We start from the raw sequence: 22821 nt of genomic DNA, 5'->3' as shown, positions 1-22821 counted from the left end.
CTGTCATGCTACTTGGGCTCAAATGCCGAGTCAATGTGGACCAATACAATTGACTTATTCGGCCCAAAATAACCAGCCCGGTTCACACATCTATAACCCTCTCGCGAACCCGCTTTTCGGAAACCCTGAATCGTGGCTTCTTCCGTCGTCGGAGCTATTCTTCGCTGCCGCTTCCCTCCCCGCCGTCGCCTTGCGGCGAGGTCGGCGCGGCCAGCTCCTTGGCGCCAAAGATTGGGCCGCTGGGGCTCTCCCCCAAGAAGGGAGTGGAAGGGGCTCCGCGTGACCGTCAAGCTCACGGTGCAGAACCGGCAAGCCAAGGTCACCGTCGTGCCCTCCGCCGCCGCCCTCGTCATCAAGGCCCTCAAGGAACCCCAGCGCGACCGCAAGAAGACCAAGAACATCAAGCGCGATGGCAGCATTTCCCTCGACGACGTCATTGAGATCGCCCGGGTCATGCGGCCCAGGTTAGACTTTCACGATTTGGTGTGTTGAAATGGACTGAAATTGTGCATATGTTTAAGTTGTTGCATTTGATCGTAAATGGTTTTAGATTAGATTCTATGATTGGATCAGAATGAGTGACTTCTTGCATTCTCTGAAATTCATGTTTGTTGACTCATTCATGTCTTGTTTGTCAACTGATGTGTTGAAATGGACTAAAGTTGTGCATATGTTTAAGTTGTTGCATTTGATCCTAAATGGTTTTAGATTAGATTCTATGATTGGATCAGAATGAGTGACTTCTTGCATTGTCTAAAATTCATGTTTGTTGCCTCATTCATGTCTTGTTTGTCAACTGATGTGTTGAAATGGACTAAAGTTGTTGCATTTGATCCTAAATGGTTTTAGATTAGATTCTATGAGTGGATCAGAACGAGTGACTTCTTGCATTGTCTGAAAATTCATGTTTGTTGCCTCATTCATGTCTTGTTTGTCAACTGATGTGTTGAAATGGACTAAAGTTGTGCTTATGTTTAAGTTGTTGCATGTGGTCCTAAATGGTTTTAGATTAGACTTCACATTTCTCCATCCATCTGTGTTTTTCTCCCTTTTTTTTTTTCTTTTGTCGAGGGAAGAACTCTTTAACAAAACAGTCAAACACAAAACTTCAGAATCTCACAACTACAATTCTTTGCCCTCATTTCATTGTCTAAGCTTTAAACTATCAAGAAATTCATTACCTCACATTCTTCCATGACTAAACTTCCTCAACCTTCCAAAATCTTGCTTTCTTTGCCCTATTGCAAATTGGTGGGGGTTTTACATGTCAAGATCTCCATTATTTAGGCCAAAGCTCCATAGATCACTTAGTTTTGCAATGTTGCTTGCACTGTGATCTGCAAGGGACCTGCATTGTGAGACTGCTCCATCACCGGTAAGAGGAATGGATAGAAGGGTTCTGAAGCCAGGGTGAGTGGCTTTATAATGAACTCCCCTGCCGATCATGTCAGCTTAAACATAGTATTTCCTGCGGCTGAAAACTTCTTCCTATATTGCCTCATATATGCCTGCCTTCTTTGTTCATGCTCCTCAGCTTTCTTCCCTTGGATGGAACTTCTCTTGGTCACTACCATGACAAGCTTTATCTCATCTATTACCGAGCAATTCTTTGCTTACCAAGTTGGTAATGAAGGCAAAACCTTATTGATGATTCTTGTGTTTTTTTTTTTTTTTTTTTTTTGTCTAAGATCCAAATTTCCTTTGTGCATCAGTCATCAGTTGAATACGAACCGAAGGTCTCTTTACCTATCCTCAATCAAGACAATTTTAATATGTAATGCCGATAATGTTCTTGGGACATTAACTGTCTTCTCCAGCACTATATTTTTACAGATTCCATTGAACATCTTCATCATACACTACAATTTTAAATATGCATTCAGATTTTCCTCAAGCATGACCATGATATATCAAATATTAATGTGAACTTGTTTTTTTTCTGATAACCAAATTTCCTTGTGCATCAGTCATCAATTGAATATGATCTGAAGGTCTCTTTACCTATCCTCAAGACAGTTTTAATATGAAATGCAGGTAATGTTTTCTGGACATTAACTATCTACTCCAGCACTATATATTAACAAATTCACAGTTTATATATATATATATATATATCATGATCATGTTCATGTTCATGCTTGAAGATTTACTGAATGCATAGGCAAAATGTATGATGAGGATGTTCAATAGAATCTGTGAATTTGTTACATACATACATACATACATACATACATACATGTGTGTGTGTATATACATATACATGAATTTGTTCCAGGTACCTTGGCTTATATGATGGAATCAGCCCAAAACTTTGGTCCTATTTTTCTTATTCCACACTATAATAGACATTAGCATCCACAGATACACATCCTGTGTTCCACAAATTATTGTGCTCATTGGAGGTGTCAGGTGGGATGAGGAGATTTGAGTCCATACAACTTTGTTAGATGGATAAATTTTGACCCCACTATATATTACATTTTCTTATGCTGTGGCTTAGGAATCACAAAATCTTGCAGAGTGCAGGTTCTTATGTTCAGTTTATGGCCGACAGATCGAGGTGGTCAAAGCTTAGTGGAAAGCCTCAACTCATCATATGTGGATGAGTTGACTTTCAAAGGCCAATCATCATGAAGCTTTCGATCAATATGAGTTGACTTCCAATCGAGACACATTCAAGCTCCTACGGGGTCAAAGTTTCTGGTGTAAGATTATGGTTGACTTTTTTTTTCCCAAGGAGTGATCAGAGTTCGAAAACACTCTCTCTACTTGAAATGTAAGATTATGGTTTCAATTGACAGAAACCGTGTGCCTCCCTATGATATGAATCGAAGTTACAAAAAGTGTCTGCATACAAGTTTGACCACCTACATGTGACAATATAATATCTAAAAAATGCCATACAAGTTTGACCGAGATCCCCAGTCAACCCATATACTTTTTTGTGGCCCTTTGACCGAGCTTTCGTAATTGCCAATCCGCATCTCCATCTTTCTCCACATGACAAGTCAAAACAACTCATCCAAGTTAGACATGCACAATGCTTTTCATTTATTTCAGTCAACCAGGTGCCATGATGTGCAAGTCATATTTTAGGTAGATAAACCCTGGTCAACACATTGTTCAAGTCAAATGAAGCTGATGAATAGTTTCAACATGCTGTAGATCATGTTAGGTCACATTAATGATAAATAGACATGAGATCCTTAAATAACTAATAAATAGAGACGATTTAATATTAAATATTGATGAGAGAACAAATAATAACGATAAAACTATCATTAATTCACACATTTATTTGAACAGTTTGATTTGGTGCGATAATAAGCTATTATTATGTAAGAAATAGTTTTAGATCCCTCAATTACATTATAACGGGCGTTATCTTAAAATGACTGCGCTTTCGGTCATTAAAACGTCCGTTATACAACCGTTATATGTGTATCAGATAATAATTAATTTAGTTTGGAAAAATAATTATATTAAGAATAGAAATAAAAGTAAGCAAAAGGGAAAGGAAGCAAGCAACGACTGGCCGCTTCGACCCACACCGGTCGTCGTCTTCCTCCGACCACCGTCTCCCATTAAAAGCCCCCCATTCCACCTTCCTACTGCCCTTCGGTTTCGCCTCTGACTTCGCGATCCCGCTCTCCGAACGGTTCCCACTCGATCGAGGTACGCCTCGCTCGAATCGGTGCCTCCTATGCTCCGGCCGAGCTTGCCCGTTTCGGATTTTGGGTTTCCATAGTTGTCCTGATTCCTGGCGATTATCTTTTGGTTAAAAGAGATTGATCCCTAGGTCTTATTCTTGTTTCGGTTTGGTCGTAGCAGGTGCAGACGAGCTACTTCTGGGAATCATTTTTGAGTGTTTTGGGACTTTGGATTGTTTGAAGTGGTGGAAAAAATTGAGTTTTGGGTCGTAAAATTGGGTGGATTCTAGGATTGTTTGAAGAAAGTTCTGGGCTTTTGGTTGTTGACTCGACGACAGATGGCGGACGGTTCGAAGTTTGCTGGGTTTATGGGTGGTGGTGGCGGTGGAAATGTTGTCGGAAACGGCTTCTACGATATGGGGTTTTATCGGAAGCTTGACGAGGTTTCCAACATGTCCGTAGATAGTGTTGGAAGCCTGCAGACGAGTACCGGTGGTGGATCCGTTGCCATGTCATTGGAAAACAGCAGTGTCGGATCGAACAACTCGAGAACTGGAATACTGCATCACACCGGACTCCGCCTGTTCTCGGTGGGGCACAGCGTGCTGCGACCCGGCAGGGTGTCTCATGCTATGAATGAGGATGCATTGGCTCAGACCTTGATCGACCCACGATATCCCACGGAGTCTCTCGAGAACTATGATGAGTGGACCATTGACCTCAGGAAGTTGAGTATGGGGGTGGCCTTTGCTCAGGGTGCTTTTGGGAAGCTCTATAGGGGCACTTATGATGGAGAAGATGTCGCAATTAAGTTGTTGGAAAAGCCAGAGAATGACCCTGAGAGAGCCCAGTTGATGGAGCAGCAGTTTGGGCAGGAGGTTATGATGCTTGCAAATCTCAAGCACCCAAATATCGTCAGGTTCATTGGGGCATGCAGGAAGCCAATGGTGTGGTGCATTGTGACAGAGTATGCCAAAGGTGGATCAGTCCGACAATTCCTCATGAAAAGGCAGAACAGGTCGGTGCCTCTCAAGTTGGCCGTCAAGCAAGCACTAGATATTGCTAAGGGTATGGAGTATGTGCATGGGTTGGGATTCATACATAGGGATCTTAAGTCTGACAATCTTCTTATATTTGCTGACAAATCAATTAAGATTGCTGACTTTGGGGTTGCCCGCATTGAGGTCAAACCTGAGGGAATGACCCCTGAAACTGGAACTTATCGATGGATGGCTCCGTATGTGAAATTGTTTTCTTTACGTTTTTAACATATTTAAGATTCTTAAAGTGCTTGTTAAGGTGCATAAGTTTATTTTTAGTCATTCATTCATATGCTTAGCTGTAGAAAAAATGATCTGTTAATTTTTTTCTCTGAATAGCCATGTTTTCAAAATATTGTCCTGCGTGTATATTAGAGTTTTTAAAATTTCCATTTCTCAAGTGTGGCCACTTGGTAGAATGTGTATATCATGTGTCCGCAGGAAGCAGAAATTTTCTGCTATCTACAAGGGGTGAAGAATGCTAGTTTCAGAAACAATTGTCTGGGTTGGCAATTCCTTTTAAATGTTGCTCTTGCGAGTGACTGCTTATGTTTGCACGTTAAAATTATCTCCTAGTTCAGTCATACACATTACAGCGCTATTAATTATATATACTGATTAAGTATTTTAGGATGGTAATTTCTTTAATTAATTCAACATGCTTCTTGGGGCTTTCCTATTTTCAAGCATCAAATGCATGATCAATACTGCTATATGTTTCCAAAGTACTGTAGGGCTCCTGTTATTAGGTTATACTGAAGAATCATCATGTAATTTAATAATGTGATATATGAGCAAAGGCCAAAGATATTGAACTGATAACTGAATAGGCTGTTGAAATAGTATTTTGCAGCTTAAAATATGGCATATACTAGTATCTTTAGTATTGACACGTAGATGGACTAAAGAGAATACAGTCCTTGACCTCTAGCTGCTTTAATAAAATTGCATAATAACCTTGATAATTACAAACAAGGAAAATTTTAGTTGAATTGGTGCCTAAGAACATTCCATCTTTGTTACAAGGTTATTAACTGGGAGCAAGTTTATCTGTTGAGCATTCACAGATTGCTTTCAAATTCACTATAAGATTTACCACGTTCCTGGTTTCATGATGGCATATTATCTATTTGGAATATTGTTGAGTCCTCTCATTGTTTAACTTCATAGATGCAGCCATCATCACGTATTCATGCTGGACTATATGAACTATCATTAAGATGAAATAACTTATTGGTTAACAATTTTGAAGTGATAGGTTTGTTCTATTATTCCTTGTGTGTTTGCTCATTTCTTGTGTTAACATCTTTTTCTATGTTGCCTTCACGCAATTATGGAAGTTTATATGAATTGAACACTATTTTCCTTGTTCAGTTTTTGATGTGCAAATTCATTTGTTAGGCATGAATGCTTGTAGGCAGCTTGTTTAGATTTGAATGTTATTTATTTTTTTAAGAACTTGTGTTACTTATATGTGTAAATAATTCTGAAGTTCTAGATTGGAGCTCTTCTATTTTATGTTTTTGTTTTTAAGAATACTTTTTGATCCAAATTCCGCATTGCAATTAGAGGGGCAATTAGTCTGATAATCGTGGTAACACTGGCTCATTATAATTCTTATAAAATATTCTAAGTGTTGAATGAATTTGGTTTCTTTTGGATTTTCAATCTTGTCATACAAAGAAAGCTGCTTGCTTTTATTTAGGATGCATGGGTCATACTTTATTCTCATGATACTGCTAGTGGTTTTAATTTGAGAACTTCTATGCAAGTGCTTTGCTTCCCTTTGTCTTATTTTGTCTTTTTTCACTTGCATCCTTAAAAAAATTCCCAAATTTATAATTCATAGTAGTTATCTTTTTTTAGTGTAGTTCATTTTGTTATTATGCAATCTGCTCAGCTTTTTCACTAGCAAAGGATTAGTGTGATGATCTGGTGATGTGTGATGGTTTTGTGTGGTTGGTCAAAAGATTTATAGAAACTTTTTTTTTATGATAAGATATATAAGCGTAAGGATACAGTGTCATGATAACATAAATTGAACTGGAGCATTATTGCTTCTGGGTGGTAATTGAGCACTTGCGAGGAACAGTAGTGTTTGTGGTAATTGAGCCCCATTATTGCTTCCAGTGAGTTGTGTGCTGACTGAAAAAGTTTGGGTTGTGTTTTATACAGACAAATCGATCTCAAAAAGTCACCTGATTAGGTTTTGATGTAAGATAAGAGAGAGATTGAAATTATTGGAAAAGAGGTGTGGAGTGAAGTGGGACTTGCAACTATAGAGAAGCAAGTGTATCAGGTAAATTTGATCATTTTATGATTCTTTGGGTGTGGGTAATGGGAAATTGGTGAGATGAAATATCATAATTTTGGGGAGAGAACCAGGATTTTCTTTTTAAGTTTTATTTGTGCTAGGAGTAAGGAGCATCTGTCCCCTTGATTCTTACCATGTCTTGTTAAGTATATTTTGGAACCTGTAGATATTCAACATAATGCCACTACTGGACCACCTATGAAACAGGACTTTACAGGGGGCAAAAAGATCAAAGCAGTTTAGGTTGTTGATTAGTAGAGATGAAGAAATATTTCTACTGACACTACGATGCTATGTGGCCTTCTCATAGGAACATGAGTGATCCCATATTGGCTTCATAAGAAGGATATGCATCTCATATGCTAAGCAAGTATCACACCATCTTACATGAGAAAAAGGATCTCGTGATCTAAAAGTAAAATCTTTTTATTGTCTAGAAAATCTAAGGAGGTAATTTAAAGTAACAATAATTTTCTTTTAAAACCTTGAAGGATATATGTTTGTGTTTTGTTGTTGACAATAGAACTAGAAAATGGTATGGTTGCAAAATAAAGTTTTTAATAATCACCAAGGCAGGACACACTTTATGCCCTTCAATCTTCAAAGTGCAAATCCTTAAGTGGAAGAAACCAACTTTAACTAATGATGCTAATACAAGCCATAGGTTCCCTAGGAGAGGGATAATTTAGATTGATTAATTGATGTCTGTATCACCTAACACCTAGTGGTTCATATGTCCACAAAGAATATAGTGACATTTTTTTTTTCAGTTTATAGAATTGATAATTATATTCTCAGACTAATTACATTAGTCTTATTGTAGATCCAAATGACGAGCAATCTAAAAGCCACTGCCTTTTATGTTTCCATCCCATTCTCTTTTAAACTTATTTGTTCATTTTCTTGTTTCGTTTTGGTGCTTCTGCATAAACATTTGCTGTTGAATGTCTTTTTACTGAACCTTCTGTTCTCAGGGAGATGATACAGCACAGACCTTACAATCAGAAAGTTGATGTTTATAGCTTTGGCATCGTTCTGTGGGAGCTTATAACGGGGATGCTCCCGTTTCAGAATATGTCTGCCGTGCAGGCAGCATTTGCTGTTGTGAACAAAGGAGTACGCCCGGTTGTACCACAAGATTGCCTCCCTGCACTTGGCGAGATCATGACTCGCTGCTGGGATGCTGACCCCGATGTACGCCCCTCGTTTTCTGAAATTGTCAGGATGCTCGAAAGTGCACAAGAAGAAATTATGAATACTGTTCGTAAGGCACGTTTCCGCTGTTGCATGCAACCAATGACCATCGACTGAGAAGGGTGGCAAGTAGATGAATCAGAGGAAGTTGTTGAAATGTGGGTTTGGTCGATTCACCTTTATAAGAAGGTTACAGTTCATAACATCCTCATGGAAATTCTAATGCTACCAAGTGAGACAGGTTGTTCCCTGTCTTTTTCTGAACATAGATAGTTCACCTTGTTGTTGTATAGGTACAGATGAAAATTGCTAGCTTAAGGTCCTACATCTAGATTGTCTGCTTGACTCAGGTTTGCAACTTGCGGAAATCATGATAGCTTCCATATGCTGTACTACTGAAACACAAAACCAGATCGTTCCTATATTTGTGTATTCTGTGTTTACCTGCGACGGTTTCTTCGGTTTGTCCAATCGATAAGGCGACAGTCAAGTTTGTTTAGGTTGTAGTTGATATTATTTTGAATGAATGCAATGAGAAGCAATGTGGAGGTTCTGAATTTGCAACTGTTGTCTGTCTTCATGCAGGTAATCATGCAAGATTATTTTTCAACAGAACACTGCTTTGAATGTTGACAGTCAGCTGTGTATTACAGAAGACAGAAACAGGAAGAAAAAGCCCCAACTTTTTTTTCTACCTAAAGCAATACAAGTTTTTAGTGCAAGTTGGAGAGAGTAGAAGAATGGAATGTGATGCTACTAATGAACATACCAGAATTTGGCACAGGAATTATGGACATGCTGCTCAAAAATCTATCTGATACTTTGGTTTTTGGTAGATCACATGGATCTTTGTTCTACCAAATACTTCTAAAAACTGGAGTTGTTTAGATCATTTTCACTCTCAATATAAAGAAGCCCTTTTGCCAATGTCCAACTTTGATGACTTTCTGATCCTTGATTTGGGGTTCTGTAAACACCAGGCAACTCAAAAAAACATCTGTAGTTGATAAACCCTTCTACAATTGACTGAAATATCACTTGGCCAAAATTATTGTCTGATCAATTTCCATAATCAATTTATAATAATAGTTGTTTATGGGTTTCATAATTTGTTTTCTAATCATTCATATGCAATGCCTGATGGAGTACTTGCCAGCCTCTCCACCACTAGTGCTTTACAGTCTAAAGAGCCCTTAAATAGCCACCAGTCACTTCAGAAACAAAAATAATAAGCTCATAATCCAATCATCACACAAATTAATGAGCTGTTAAACCCCTGCATCAAACTACCAAACTAAGACAAGATCCCCAATGTTCTTCAATGAATGATGAGAACTCTATATATGAATACGAAACGGATGAAGACCGCCTCAAAGAACTTTATTTGGTCTCCAGCTGAAAATGATATTAGCAACGCCAAGGTAAGTGATCACCGAAAATTTCCAGTTCCTATGATTGATGAAATCAGTAAGTACATCAGAAGAAATGGGGCCAGCAAGATAACAAATAATGCAGGAGAGTGGAACATATGTACCACATTAAACAAGATAAACATGAATATAGAAAAAGTACCTCGCATTTCACTCTCCATGAAATGGTCATCTGGATATGAGAGATGTGTATGAGTGGAGTCAAGAAAACATTGTTTTCTAGCTGAAACTCCTAAATCTGGCTAACATGGTTTTGTAGGTTGAACGGTGATAGCCGGGGGAGGAGCAGCTCAGTCTTTTGCCAGGAGACTGTCGTTGCATTGGTTGGATGGATTGCAGAATGAGATGTTATAATGTTTGCATTGACAGATTGGAAATCAGAAATAGGTTCCTGGTATGGAACCCAACATTCAGTTGACAGAAGAGAGAGAGCACGTTGAAGATCCAGTGCTCCATCCAAGTTCGAAGCAAAAACAGGTGCTCCAGGACCTGTAAAGCATAGAAGAGATTTATGGAACTATCACATCTTAATAAAGTAAAACATTATGATGAAAAATATCACATTTTTATGGAAAAGAGACAACAAACAATTGTCAATCAACTATAGCTACCATCTAGAATCTATATCTTTATTCAAGTGGCATGTTGACGTTAGACATGATCAAATAACCTAGACTAAAGATCTCGACGAGTATTAGTGGCTAACCTCATCTGAATAAGATTTTAAAAGGACTTTTTAGTAGCCTCATTGAATCATCAAGTCACAAATGCACATAAATCACTGTTCAATTTTGAGTATTCTAATAGCCAAGTTGATTGCTAATACACAAAAACATTGAACTGATTGATACAACCAGCAAGTACCATGAGAGTGCACTGAACAAAATCCCTCTCTGGGAATAAATTCTGATCTCAGTTCGATAGGAATCTCAAGAAGCAGAAACTCTGAAAGAAGAATTCCCCTAAATCCTTGAGGAAATTATACCTCGATAAGACACATGACGTGGCTTTCAGAAGCAATTTGTCCTTCCGATATATTTAAATACCAAGGATAAAGATTATGAAGATAAAAAGGATATCTTAAATCATGTCTAGAGATACGTTTTGTTGGAGGTTGAACAAAACAAGAGGATCATAAGTTAACCAGCTATATGTCCGGAGAACATACATTGCAGATAAGCAGGTGAATGGTTATCCGTGCATTAATGTCCACATAAACTTGAGTCCTTTACAGATAAGATAGGGGCTAAAGGCTTATTACCTTTGTTGGTGGCCTCCGCATTTGTGCCCTTGAAAGGCAAGAGCCTATCCCAATCATGGTTAACTCTGGAAACATTTTTTGATATTCCATTGCTGGGAAAATGCAATTGTTCATTAATGTCTCCTGAATTACCAAAATTTATCCAAGGCCCTTGAGATGGAATAAGTTTGAAGCCACCAGAGTCATCCCATGTGGAATTGGCCATGTTTGTCACATGATTAAAACGATCTCGACCAAACATAAGATTCATCTGTTGTCTATCATCTGTAGCTACCATCACAAATATTTCAACAAGTAGAAGGCATTTACATCAAAATTTAACAAATGTCTACATTAGCAGAGAGACAATGATGTACAGGAGCACACAACGAAATCCAAGAATGAGAGGTTTTCCCAATCAGTAAACATTTCAGGGTAATAACTAAGATGTGCTTTAGCAGCTACGAAATCTAGCTACCTAGTGGTGTCACATGGAAGATTTTGTTCAGGACAATCTCCATAAACAATATTTACATAACCAGGCATTTGTACTTTTAAAACAAATAACTAAACATCCCTATTCTAATCAGATACTGAATAGACATTTTTTCAGCTGCTAGTATGGTTCCTCTTCAGTTTTAAGCTGATTACAGTGGTGGGAGGTCCATAGCACAATACAACAGATCAAACTGTTTTTCATGCCCAAAACAAGTATGCTATTATCCAGATAAGGTTTGCAATGGGACACAGCTCAATGCAACTAGCATAACTCCAAAAGCTCATTGAACAACATTTTATCTTTGGTTTTTGGAGTCCCTTGATTGAAGAGATATAGCCTGAGTAGTACTTCCCCAAGGGATCAATTCTGAGATGGATCATGAGTGACAAGGTAAGTTATTTTCCCATCTATTTTTATGAGAGACGATATTTTCTTCCAAAATTAATCAAGCATCTAAGTGTTTTTGTACCTAAATCAGAGCTGATTTCAACATGTAAACAAATTCAACATCAACACTATCCTACCAACAAAGGATGACATTTGGATATATTAGCTATTGTGATTCATCTAGAAAAAAAACCTACAAAAGATTAATTTGTTCCTTTGTTATGTATGTTAACATTTCTCTCACTCAAATAGTTTAAAACTGAGATTTGACATAAGTTGGATTGCAAAGAATAAAAAAGCTGGTGTTGCAACAAACTCTAAGTTAAAGATACATCAAAACTGTGCTAAGTTACGCCAACATAACACAGGTCTTTGGTAATAGGATCAAGGAATGAGGCTGAGTTAGGGCACTAGGCAAAGTGAAAGGGCCAAGAATCTCAAATGTGAACACTTTGAGACAGTTTAGATTGAGAATCAGCAATAGCAATTGTGAAATGATATGCTACTAGCCCATGTAATCTTCAGAACAAAGGAGATGGAACTACAGTTATTGCTACCTAAGAACAAAACAGTGCATCTAAGCTGAGGCAAGTTATATAGCAATCAAAAGACTAATTAAACTTCGTTAACTAAACGCAGAGAAAATGTCCTTGAATCTTGAATTTGGAAACTGCATCACCACAATTTGGCTGAAGTAAATGTTACTGTCCACACCAAATGGTCATGATTCCCGAAGCAATATGAAATAAATTCTAAGAAAGGTGAAGAGAAGCTATTCATTTAGTGACCAGAGGCAACTATTACCATAATATGATGCAGAAAATACTGAAGAACCAAATTTGATTGTCTCTAGCTGTGGTTTGCGTCGACGTGCATTATGGTCAAATAGGCGTCTTCGGCAGCTTCGCTTTTTCTGATCAAACTCGGATAAATCATGAAACCTGGAAGATTACAAAAAGTACAGTCAATATATTTGGATCAGACAATATTTGTTACCAACTGATATGTTTATGAACAACTGATCCAACAAATTGTGCAGTTACAAAGCACCAGAGACTTATATAAAGTAGCATCGCCAATCCTCCTTTACCAACCTCCTTAACAACTAATGTACCTTCACTTCTAATATCAACATATTCAAAACATTTAAGAAGAGGACATTATTTTAAGTAGCAATACTGTTTAATAAGCAATGAGTTTTTGTTACATAAATGGGAAAGAAGCATGCACCATCTTAATTAATCCGCCTCACCCCTTCCCCCTCTTCTTTTCTTTTAAAAAACAAAAAGTAAATAAAAATGGACTTCCATGATAAAAAAAAGTCAACTTGACTTGATTCGGGAAACAAAAAGTGTTTCACCTGCTACACTGTTGACAGAACCTGCATGTCTGACCAGCAACTATAACCTTAGGAGACTTAGAATGACCTTCACAGACTCTATGCTTGCGATGATAATCTTTAACTGCCGAAAGATCAACATGACAACCTTCAACTTGGCAATGTGAACTCTGCATGTTCTGCTGTGATACCTTTGGTTTCTTTACCAAACCAATGGATGGATTCGTAGAAGCTAAAGAAGATGAGTTTGTGCTATGAATTCCTCCTTCGAAGTATGTCCTCTTGCCAAGCTTCAGCTGGGTACGAGGTTCCTTAGGGCCCTCTACAGCCACCACCTTATGCAAAATTCCGGTTTCCACCATGGCTAAGTCCTTGTTCACCTTTAGGATCTCAGGAGGTTTTTCCACCGAGTCAATGATGAACCTTAAAGCTCCGGTCCCTGCTTTTGATGGAAAACCTATGGATGATGAAATAGAGCTTCTTGATGAACCATTACCCAAGTCTGAGCCAGGACCGAGTCCACCGACGGATGAGTATACAGATCCATTGCCATTCCCATAGCTCCCATGGTTATCAACAACTTCCCATTCACATCGCTGTGCAGGTTTAGAAATCTCACCTTCTTTTCCACTGAATAGAGAAAAATTTTCCCAGTCCCGATGGAAAGGAATCTTGGAAGTCAAATCCATGCAAGAAGAAACACTTGCAGAAAGGTGTTGACTAATATCCTGCCCATGAAACATAGAAGCAATCATTCCAATTTTAAAGATGATGAATTAAACAAGCAAATACACCAAAATTTTCGGAAGTTCAATATGATCCAATTAAAACAAAATTTTGGTAGAACATCTTGTCAAGAAGAAGACAACTAGAACTAGAAATATTTATCAAATCATATTTAAGGAAAGAAACAAATCAAATAGACATTTTGGAAACAAAGAAAATGGAGGAGAAAGCGCAAGTTCTACCTCTGGTTATCTAGCTAAGGACATTAACATCTCTGCAAACCTGTACGATCTGAAAAGATCCTGCTTAAAACGTGTGCACTTCCTACTCAACTCTCAAAAGCTGACAACCTTCAGAGAAATGCTTAGCCCTGAAGCATATGGTCTCTCCTTCAGTTCCTAAACATTCAGCCAAGAGAAATACATTCACAGGATAAAGGATTACCTCCCTGTTCTCATTGACTTAGTTCTGCCATGAATCATATATAAGGGCCGTTCCACCAGTGATCAGGTGGTCTCACTAACACAATCCTTTGTTCACAGATGAAGATTTTTTCGCTAAGACACTCTCTCGTCTTTAATTTTCAGCTCCACTGAATTCGCTGTATTTTCTGATCCAAGAGGTCTGCTGTTATTTTATTATGACTTTTCACTCCTCCCCATAAAAATCTAACAAACTTTATTTTTCTGACATAAAAAGACCTTTGACTGGTCTATCATATGTCAGCCCTTCACATACCAAGCAAGTCGACACGATCAAACCTTTAACAAAGAAGAGACAAAGCCTAGATAAGGCTACAAGAAGACGTGATCTCCATCCAACGGGGTTCTTCTCCCACAAAACCAAGGTCGTAAGCTACAAATCTTGGACTTCTCTCATCACACATCACAGACGAGATTTTAAAGAAAAGGTCTGTCATCCAAAGCTTGTTGTTGTTGTTGTTGTCTGTCATCCAAAGCTGCATTGTGACAAGTCAATACACCGCAAAAGTACATCGAAATCCATCTGAGCACCTTTTCTTTCCCCCAAACAAGCACATAATTTCTGACACAAAGCAAACGGAGTGATTAGGGCTGTCAGTCATTGGTACCTTCTTTTTACCGCCCCACTTCCGACCAATACATTATAATCCACTGGCTTCTAGTTTCCCGATCAAATTCCCACCTCAAATCTAATGAATAAAAGAAAGAGAAAAACATGGGGCTCAGTTCCAAGAAAAAAGATTCCTTTTTTATATCTACCTGGGGCTCAGCTCCAAGCTTCGATCTTCTTATTTTAAATGATTCTCTTGCCCCACTCCTATTCTAACAAGTTAAAGCGTACTCCATTACCACCCATGCAAGGAAGAAAGAGTCAAGGAAGAAAAAACCAATACTAGTACAGAATTCGCCAAAGAACACCAATCTTCGCCAGTTCTCCTGGAATCTCTTCTTTCCCCGTATAAAGGGCAAAAAAGGGGAAGTGAATTGAACAACAAAAAGAAAGGAAACTCAAGCTTCTGCGTCGTCAAAGACGACCCATTTATTGCTGCCTCCTTGGATTCAACTCAGGGAACAGCAAAAACCAAATTTACTGACCGTGCGCGAGGCGTATAAATAAGTTCAAAGCCAAACGGTAGTCGATTGCTTACAGATCGCCCAAGCCTCTTCTCCCTACGCTTCCCGCCGACCTCTCCGGAATCGAAGGATCGCTTGAAGCCGACACCGACCGATGCTTTAAATGGAACGAGAAGGGATCGAGGAGGGCGGCGAAGGCAACATGCCCGGCGGTCGCGCGGCGAGGAGCGACGGGGTTTTAATGTCGAAAGCAGGGTAGAATGGGAATTGGATGGAGTAAATGCCGCATATTTTATGTTTAACTTCAATAATGCCACTACCGTTTTCCACGGCCCGAGACGAGGAGTTGCTGCGAGTTCGGTCCCGGTCATGGTTTCCGCCCGTTTCATACTCGGGTGGGACCTGCACACGGTTTGGTCAGAGAGGGAAGAAATAAGTGGTCAGAATCATCTGGGTTAGACATCGGGGCATCGTTCGTACCGTGCGCGAAGCGATCCACATTTCCGTCTTCTTCCTCGTGAAACGCCACTTCTCCGGTTTAAGTCACGACTCAAGCCGCGCGCGTCACACTTACGGCTCTGTTCGGTAGCGAGTTACGTCGTCAGCCGTACCCGTTTCCTGATTGGCTGCAACACGTGGGACCCATCCGACGGAGCGTCGATTCTGTAACGTCACGTGAAAATCACGTGACACGCGGAACACATTAAATTTGACCTTTAAGTGAATCAAACATCACATTATACACCCAACCCAACGATGGGATGTCTCAAATCGGCATCCGAGACCCGCAAATCCTACCCACCACTTAGGGTGACACAGTCTAAGCCACGTAGGAAAGCTATTTTTGATCCGACCTCTGTATTTAATAGTAATTGTGTCAATTAGATATTTTCATATATAAATAATGTGTCCATCATGACAGATCTTATTGACATTATAGTACTTTAAGTTGATCTCCATGATTCTAATATCGATTTGATGTGAATCATGAATCAATTATTATTAAATGATTAATAATTAAATTGGGATTGAATGTGAGTTGTGATCAATTAAAATGTGGCGCATACTTCATAATAATGATTATTATTATTATGAGTTGTGTATTGGATTGGATGTATGGGGACATATGAAATGTCTACTGTGATTCGATGGCATTGTCATGTCAAGGCCCAAGATCGTATGATGATGCATATTATTTTACCAAACCAAGTAAGGAAAGCAATCATCATCCTTTAACCATGTTGGTCAACTAGCATGGTTTGACCAACTAAGTGACATCCTTAGTTGTATTATATTTTCATAAAGATAGAAAAAAATATTATATGAATGTATTATATTTTCATAAAGATAGAAAAAATTAAGAGAAAATAAGAAACTAAAACACTATCCAAAATAAAAATTAAAATTAAAAAATATCAAAAATAATTAAAATAAAAAAAAACTAGTGACATGTGTCCATCTATATTGTATTAAAAAAATGAATAATTCTGAATGGTACATTGCATACTAGAAAAAAATTTGGAACAATTTTTCTTCATATATTGTGGACCTATTTAGAAGCTGAAATATCAAAAAAATATATTACATAGATGCATTATATTTTGATAGAAATAAAAAAATAAAACACTGATCAGATGCTACATAATTTTTTAAAAATATATAAAAATCCTAAAATATAAAACAAAAATATCCATCTATATTGTATTGAAAGCTTTTCTAAAAATTTGAGATCATTTGAAACAATGCTTCTATGTAATGCACTATTTTTAAATTTTCTTCGAAAATAATGCATCACATATTAGGAAAATATTTTTGTGGATCAACTTCTCTTACTATATTGTGGATCTATTTAGAAACTCAAATGTCAAAAAGTTTTACATTGATTCATTATATTTTGATAGAACTAAAAGATAGGAGAAAATAGAAAAAATAAAACATTTTTCAGATGTTAAATAAAAAAAATAAAAAATCTCCTAAAATGAAAAACCAATGACATATGTCCATCTTTGTTGTATTCAAATCTTATTTTAAAATTTTCAGATCATTTTGAATAGTGCTTCAATGTGATGCACTATTTTTATTTTTCAAACAAATATATAACATATTAGGAAAAAAGATTTCTAGACCATCTTTTCTACAGGAAAATCAAAAATTCACCCTATATATAATTTAATTTTAATAAAATAATATAAAAAAACTAATATTAAAAGTTTCAATCAACAATCTCTTCCACCAAAAAAAAAGTAAGAATAAGCAAAATCCACAAAAAAAAAAACACTTTAATTCATAGAAAAAATAAGCAATAAATAAATAAATAAAATAAGATGCGTGGCTATCACGTGAAAGTTCAATAAGGAAAAACACTGAACAATATAATGTCAACAAATATAAATCAATAAATAATAAGAAAAAGCCACTGACACTCGATCAGGGCAAATTTTATAAGTTGTACCCGACCCGACCCGTTAGTGGGGGTAAAAATGGGTCGAATCCGAGCTCGGATTCGGGTGCTCGTCCATACCTTCCGCGGAGCGTATGTATGATCCGGGTTCAACCCGACCCGTAAACTCAACGGGTCATATTAGACGGATGGGTTCTGATCACCCGATTCGACGAGTCACGTTGCGTATCACGGGTTTCCATCGCACGTGGGAAGGTTCGGCCCTTCTCTTACGCTACCGGCATAAATGGCTTCCGGATCGAGCGACGCCTTTGTCGGAGGACGTCTCTCTCGTGCTTCTTGGAGCTCAAATCCCTCTCTCTCTCTCCTTCCTCCAACGTCGAAGCGCGACTTCTCACTCTTCTTTTCCGATCGTTCCTTCTGGAACCTAATCTCTTTCTCACCTCCATCCGGTTCCGCGATAATTGGGAGAGGGGGCAGGACTCGCCGCGCACATGGAGGACCGGGCGGCCGATAAGCAGTCGTCGTACACCTACTGGGTGCGTGAGGCGACGGAGGACGCCGCCCCGCGCCCCGTCCCCCGAAAGCTCACCGCTGACGACCTCTCGAAACAGCCCCGCTCTGCTGTCTTGGGATCCGTCTGGAATCAGGCATGTTGCTTTCCTCTCATCTTTATTCGGTGTCATTCGACGAACGAGTAAGGGGAAAAGGGGGCCTTTATGTAGTTGCAGAGGTCCAAATGGTTTTTGTTACAGGATCTGGGGGTAGCTCGATTTTGCTCGCCCATGGTGATTTTGGATTTTTGAAGGGTCCGAGGCACGCCAATTGCTGTTTAAGGACGTCAAATAAAATGAGAGGAATCATTATATGTTTATGTTCATCGGAAGCATGATATTCTTTAGATAGTCGGTTCAAGATTTTCTGTCCATCATCTCTTATAACCTCTGCTGACATCCTGCATCGCTTCTTGAGCCCTGGTTCCCCTTATACGCCCGAGAGCTTTTCTTTGAATGCTGACACTATGTTCATCGGCAGCATAACGTGTTTTTAGATTGTGGGTTCAAGATTTTATGTCCATCATCTCTTGTGACCTCTACTGACATCCTGCATTGCATCTTGAACCATAGTAATTGTTGGTAAACTGATGCGTCGTGGCCGATGAGTCAGCATGGCCCCGGTCCATGGGTCGATGTCGGGAGTCTTCGGTTGGCTGAGCTGGTCGCCAAGGTCGGTCAAGCCATCGATATCAAGGTGTTGGCGTCGGAATGTTGATCGGCGTCTCTCGGCCTGGACGTCGGTTGGCGGCTCACTGTCGGGGTGTTGGTCGATGACTCCCAGGTTGGAATGCTCGTGGCTCGAGGGTGGCCGCTTTCCTGCAAGGATGGCCTTCGTCGGGTGATTGCCGACTTTGGCCCCTCCGACGAGAAGTTAGTGATGGGTTGATTTGTTTTTGCCTCCCCTTGGGCCGGATGCCGGCCAGAGGCTTTTATACTATGGTATGAGGGTCGATCGTAAGCGAGCTTGGCGTGGCGGCCGATCCTTGAGAGGTGAGATGGTACCTTTGTGTGGCCGTTGTCCCGGGACGGGCGGAACGACGCCATGCGGCGCCGTCCCGAGCTTTCAGGGATGGGATGTACCGAGCACGCCTTGATACGGATTTTGGCTCGGCGCGTGGGGGTACTCCTCTTGCTGATTTGGTTGTAGCGTGGCGTGGGATTGACCATGACGTGGCCTGGACCCAAAATATGCCTTATCAGTAATATCGTCAAAAGCTTTTCTTTGGATGCTTTCATCTTCTTTATGCTTTTGGTGTATTTTTATGTTCGTCAGAAGCATAATATTCTTTAGATAGTAGGTTCAAGATAATTAAGTCCAAATGTCTAGGCACGTTCTCGATTTTTACTGCTGTTTAGTAACAAACAAACATATAATTAAGTCTAGTCACTAATTGGATTGATACTTGAATTATCTTAATTTTTAACTACTGTCCAAATGATATATGCTCTATGATATAAATGTCAAGTCTTGTCAGATTATTTTTGAAGATGTCAGCTGGCTTGGTTGGATAAGAGGATCAATTCAAATCCCATTTGGCCATCGCCTTGTTATCTTTTTGTATCTTCTCCCTGGCTTCAGATCTACTTTATATGTTCTAGCATAATATTCCTCATCCATTTGATTTGTCTGATCTGGTAGATTTGGCTAAGTTCAGTTGGATGAGTAGTCACTTATTTCGCACTTCTTTTACTGCATCCTCTCTGAGTCAGTGGCTTCCATCTGTCTTGCAGGCTGGCACTTGGGAGGAGAGAAACCTTAATTCATGGGCAAGCAATAGAATAAAGGTCTGTTATCATTTTTCCTAGGTCAATTGTATCTTCAGTAATAAACATTGGTTAAGATTTTTAGTACTATTTTTGGTTCTTTTGCTTGATTCTACTTTATCATTTTTCTATCTTAAATCTAAGTAACATATTGTACTGCAGGAGCTGCTTAAGTCTTTAGGGTCATTGGAGTTTTCCAGTGGCAAAGCCTATATAGAGGAAGTGACTAAATGCTCAGGCGATGTGAGTATATTGTATCACCATCTATAAATTATTATAGTTGATTTCATATTTTATACAACATCTTGATCACTTGAAAATTGATTCCTCTGTTGTCGTTGATAACCTTAAAACTTGAACTCTTTACTGGGAGATATGTTTCTAGACATTCAAGAATTCTCATATTTTGATTACTATTTGAGTCTGACCTACGGAGAGTACCATTTTAAAGTTCACACTTGGTTCTATTTAGTATAGAGTAAGACTGAATAAAAGCTATTACATAGTTGAAATTTCTATTTAGCATACGGTAAGACTGAGTAAAAGCTATTACATAGTTCAGTTTCTTTCCAGATGAGATATTTGTCTCCACTTGTGATGTTCATGCAAGACTAGTACATAATCCTTTGCAAATGTACATAGTGTTCAGCTTCAAAAGGTTGAAATGCTTGATGTAAACTAGAATAAACGAGGGGAAGCTAGATGTTTAGGTTGCACAAAATGCAGCTTTTTTTCAAGAAATGGCATGTTCCCATCCTAAGTGGCCTTTTTAAAGAACAGACAGTGGAAATAATCTAAAAATTGAATCAACCATCTATCTAGCTGCTGCTTGGAACTTTTTTAAGCGCTATTTTTACCCTTTAGTGTGAAATTTGCTCGAGTAACTTAAAGGTAGTTAATCAGACTTTTTGGATATGGTGTCTTGTGATTGAGCAGGCATTTTTGGTTACTGTGCGAAACAAGAAGAGAGTTGGTTACACTTATGAGGTGACTATAAAATTCAAAGGTATACCATCGAGTTGATGCTAGATGATGTATCTCTCCGACTTTCTTTTGTTTTTATTTTCTATCTGGTGCTCACTGAGCGAATGGAAGCAGGAGACTGGTTGATCCAAAAGGAGAATAAGAAGATCAAAGGCCACTTAGATATTCCAGAGTTCTCATTTGGTGAACTCGAGGACTTGCAGGTACATGCAATGACACTGTTTGAGTTATGATTTGGTAATAATGTATTTTAGAATCAGTTTTATATTTAGGATATTGGTGTATTCAAGTTGGTGCACAATCGTGGGCTGGCCTTTATATAACTTTTTTATTTCTAGATTCAAATAAGGCTCAGCGAAGACAAGGATCTGAGCACAGATGATAAAATGAAGATATGCAATGATCTAAGATTGTTTTTGGCTCCCATCCGCAAGAAACTGGAGGTGTTTGAACAAGAGCTGAGGGATAGGTAACCAGACTACCATTGCTGGATGACCCATATAACTTGTAAGATCTTATCGACAATAGAATATAAACATTTCTTAGTCTCACATGTGTTGGTGAACAAATGTGCCGTGGCTGATGAGTTAGCATGGCTTGATTCACGGGTCGATGCCAAGGTTGGCCGGGCTCTCATGACGGGATGTTGATCAACATTTTTCGGACCAAAAAATATACCTTATCAACATGGATGTCAAACTCTGTGCCTCGTAAATCTTTGAGGCGAGTTTTTTTTGTTATATGCTTATCTACATGTTTTAACAACTATTCAAACTCTTGGGATATATATTTTTTCCTTGTGTTCGCTCCTGTAGACTGTAATGGACATGCTATGATTCGAGGTATTTTTTCTTGGCTAATTGATCTAACTATGGAGAATGGATATGCTAGAAAAGTTTAATGTAATAACCTCCTGGCCTATAGATTTCTTTTACTGCTGATTGGACCAATCCAACTAGCACCACCCCCCACAGCTCGGGCCTTTGACAAATATGGGAGGAAGGTTCTTTGGATGGATTCTTCCAGCATTGTGCGTAACATAAATGACATCTCTGTAGCATTTGCGTGGAGAAAGAGCCAAATGGAGGAGGATCTTCGAAGAACAGGGGATGGCATATTCCGGTGGAGACCTGCGCAGCGTTTAGACGCGACCAAAAGGCGTCCGCTGCTGCTGCTGCTGCAGCAATGACGACTTTTGGTGACGCTTCGGGGGCCAAAAGCGACGCGGCGAAGCGAAACGAGTGACTCGTCGCCATGGTGGAGCTGCGCTGGTATCTTTCCCTCCCCTTGCCTTCATCATGTCTTCCCACTTGCGTCTCTTCCTCACTCATTCCCTCTTGTTTCTGGCTCGGGTCTTTTTGAGGACAGCGACGGGGCGGGTGAATGCGGGTGCTCCGCGTCGAGCACCTTAGCTGCATGTGGGGACACGGGATTTGTTTACTTCAGCGACAACATCTGATGGTGGTCTCTCCTTGTGCCAAGATAGCATCGGTCCTCCATGGGGTTTCTGACGGTAGCGTCCATCGTAGCCTAGTGACTTCCATTATTCTTCTTAGCCTGTTCCTTTCTGAGATCAAGCATGAACAGGCAAACTACCAAACAGATGCAGTGCATTCCTTTCATCACACTGAGACTGCGAATGGTGGGGAGGGCTGGGCCCACCAGGATCATCGAATCGGGTGGTGGAGAACGACCTCAGCGTCATCATCCGGCTCTTATTGGCTGTGGGGTTTGTGATTT

The 22821-nt window shown here is 39.2% G+C and overlaps 4 protein-coding genes across 7 annotated transcripts; 3 read left to right on the top strand and 1 right to left on the bottom strand.

Moving 5' to 3' along the window:
- Positions 1-129: 129 nt before the first annotated feature.
- LOC103969863 (uncharacterized) lies at positions 130-2797 on the top strand (the record flags this gene model as incomplete). Its single annotated transcript, XM_065130872.1, has 2 exons — positions 130-464; positions 2520-2797. Coding segments are annotated over 2 exons (450 nt in total), but the record flags the coding sequence as incomplete, so codon positions are not given.
- Positions 2798-3506: 709 nt separating this feature from the next.
- On the top strand, positions 3507-8997 carry LOC135625250 (serine/threonine-protein kinase STY13-like). Of its 4 annotated transcripts, none has more exons than XR_010491953.1 (3): positions 3509-4887; positions 7979-8439; positions 8784-8997. XR_010491953.1 is itself a non-coding variant. In XM_065129765.1 (3 exons), the coding sequence occupies exons 2-3, from the start codon at positions 3989-3991 to the stop codon at positions 8313-8315; spliced, it is 1236 nt and encodes a 411-aa protein (XP_064985837.1). In that variant the 5' UTR covers positions 3509-3675; positions 3832-3988; the 3' UTR covers positions 8316-8755. The 4 variants fall into 4 exon arrangements, 3 of the variants coding, with proteins under 3 accessions (XP_064985839.1, XP_064985837.1, XP_064985838.1); XM_065129765.1 differs by lacking the exon at positions 8784-8997 and having other exon boundaries at positions 3509-3675; positions 3832-4887; positions 7979-8755; XM_065129766.1 differs by lacking the exon at positions 8784-8997 and having other exon boundaries at positions 3509-3675; positions 3829-4887; positions 7979-8755.
- A 79-nt stretch (positions 8998-9076) lies between these two features.
- LOC135585045 (squamosa promoter-binding-like protein 12) lies at positions 9077-15634 on the bottom strand. The gene is made up of 6 exons (XM_065129764.1): positions 15450-15634; positions 13115-13821; positions 12559-12695; positions 10890-11159; positions 9771-10117; positions 9077-9647 (listed from the first exon to the last, which is right to left on the bottom strand). Exons 2-5 carry the CDS (start codon positions 13780-13782, stop codon positions 9861-9863), a joined length of 1332 nt encoding a protein of 443 aa, XP_064985836.1. The 5' UTR covers positions 13783-13821; positions 15450-15634; the 3' UTR covers positions 9077-9647; positions 9771-9860.
- Positions 15635-18071: 2437 nt separating this feature from the next.
- On the top strand, positions 18072-21886 carry LOC135625880 (uncharacterized). Its single transcript, XM_065130998.1, has 6 exons — positions 18072-18426; positions 20065-20118; positions 20260-20340; positions 21034-21103; positions 21196-21284; positions 21420-21886. Exons 1-6 carry the CDS (start codon positions 18271-18273, stop codon positions 21552-21554), a joined length of 585 nt encoding a protein of 194 aa, XP_064987070.1. The 5' UTR covers positions 18072-18270; the 3' UTR covers positions 21555-21886.
- Positions 21887-22821: the final 935 nt, after the last annotated feature.

Source organism: Musa acuminata, chromosome BXJ2-10 (assembly GCF_036884655.1).
Source record: "Musa acuminata AAA Group cultivar baxijiao chromosome BXJ2-10, Cavendish_Baxijiao_AAA, whole genome shotgun sequence".
Lineage (NCBI taxonomy): Eukaryota > Viridiplantae > Streptophyta > Magnoliopsida > Zingiberales > Musaceae > Musa > Musa acuminata.
This window is presented reverse-complemented; position numbering and strand designations above follow the sequence as displayed.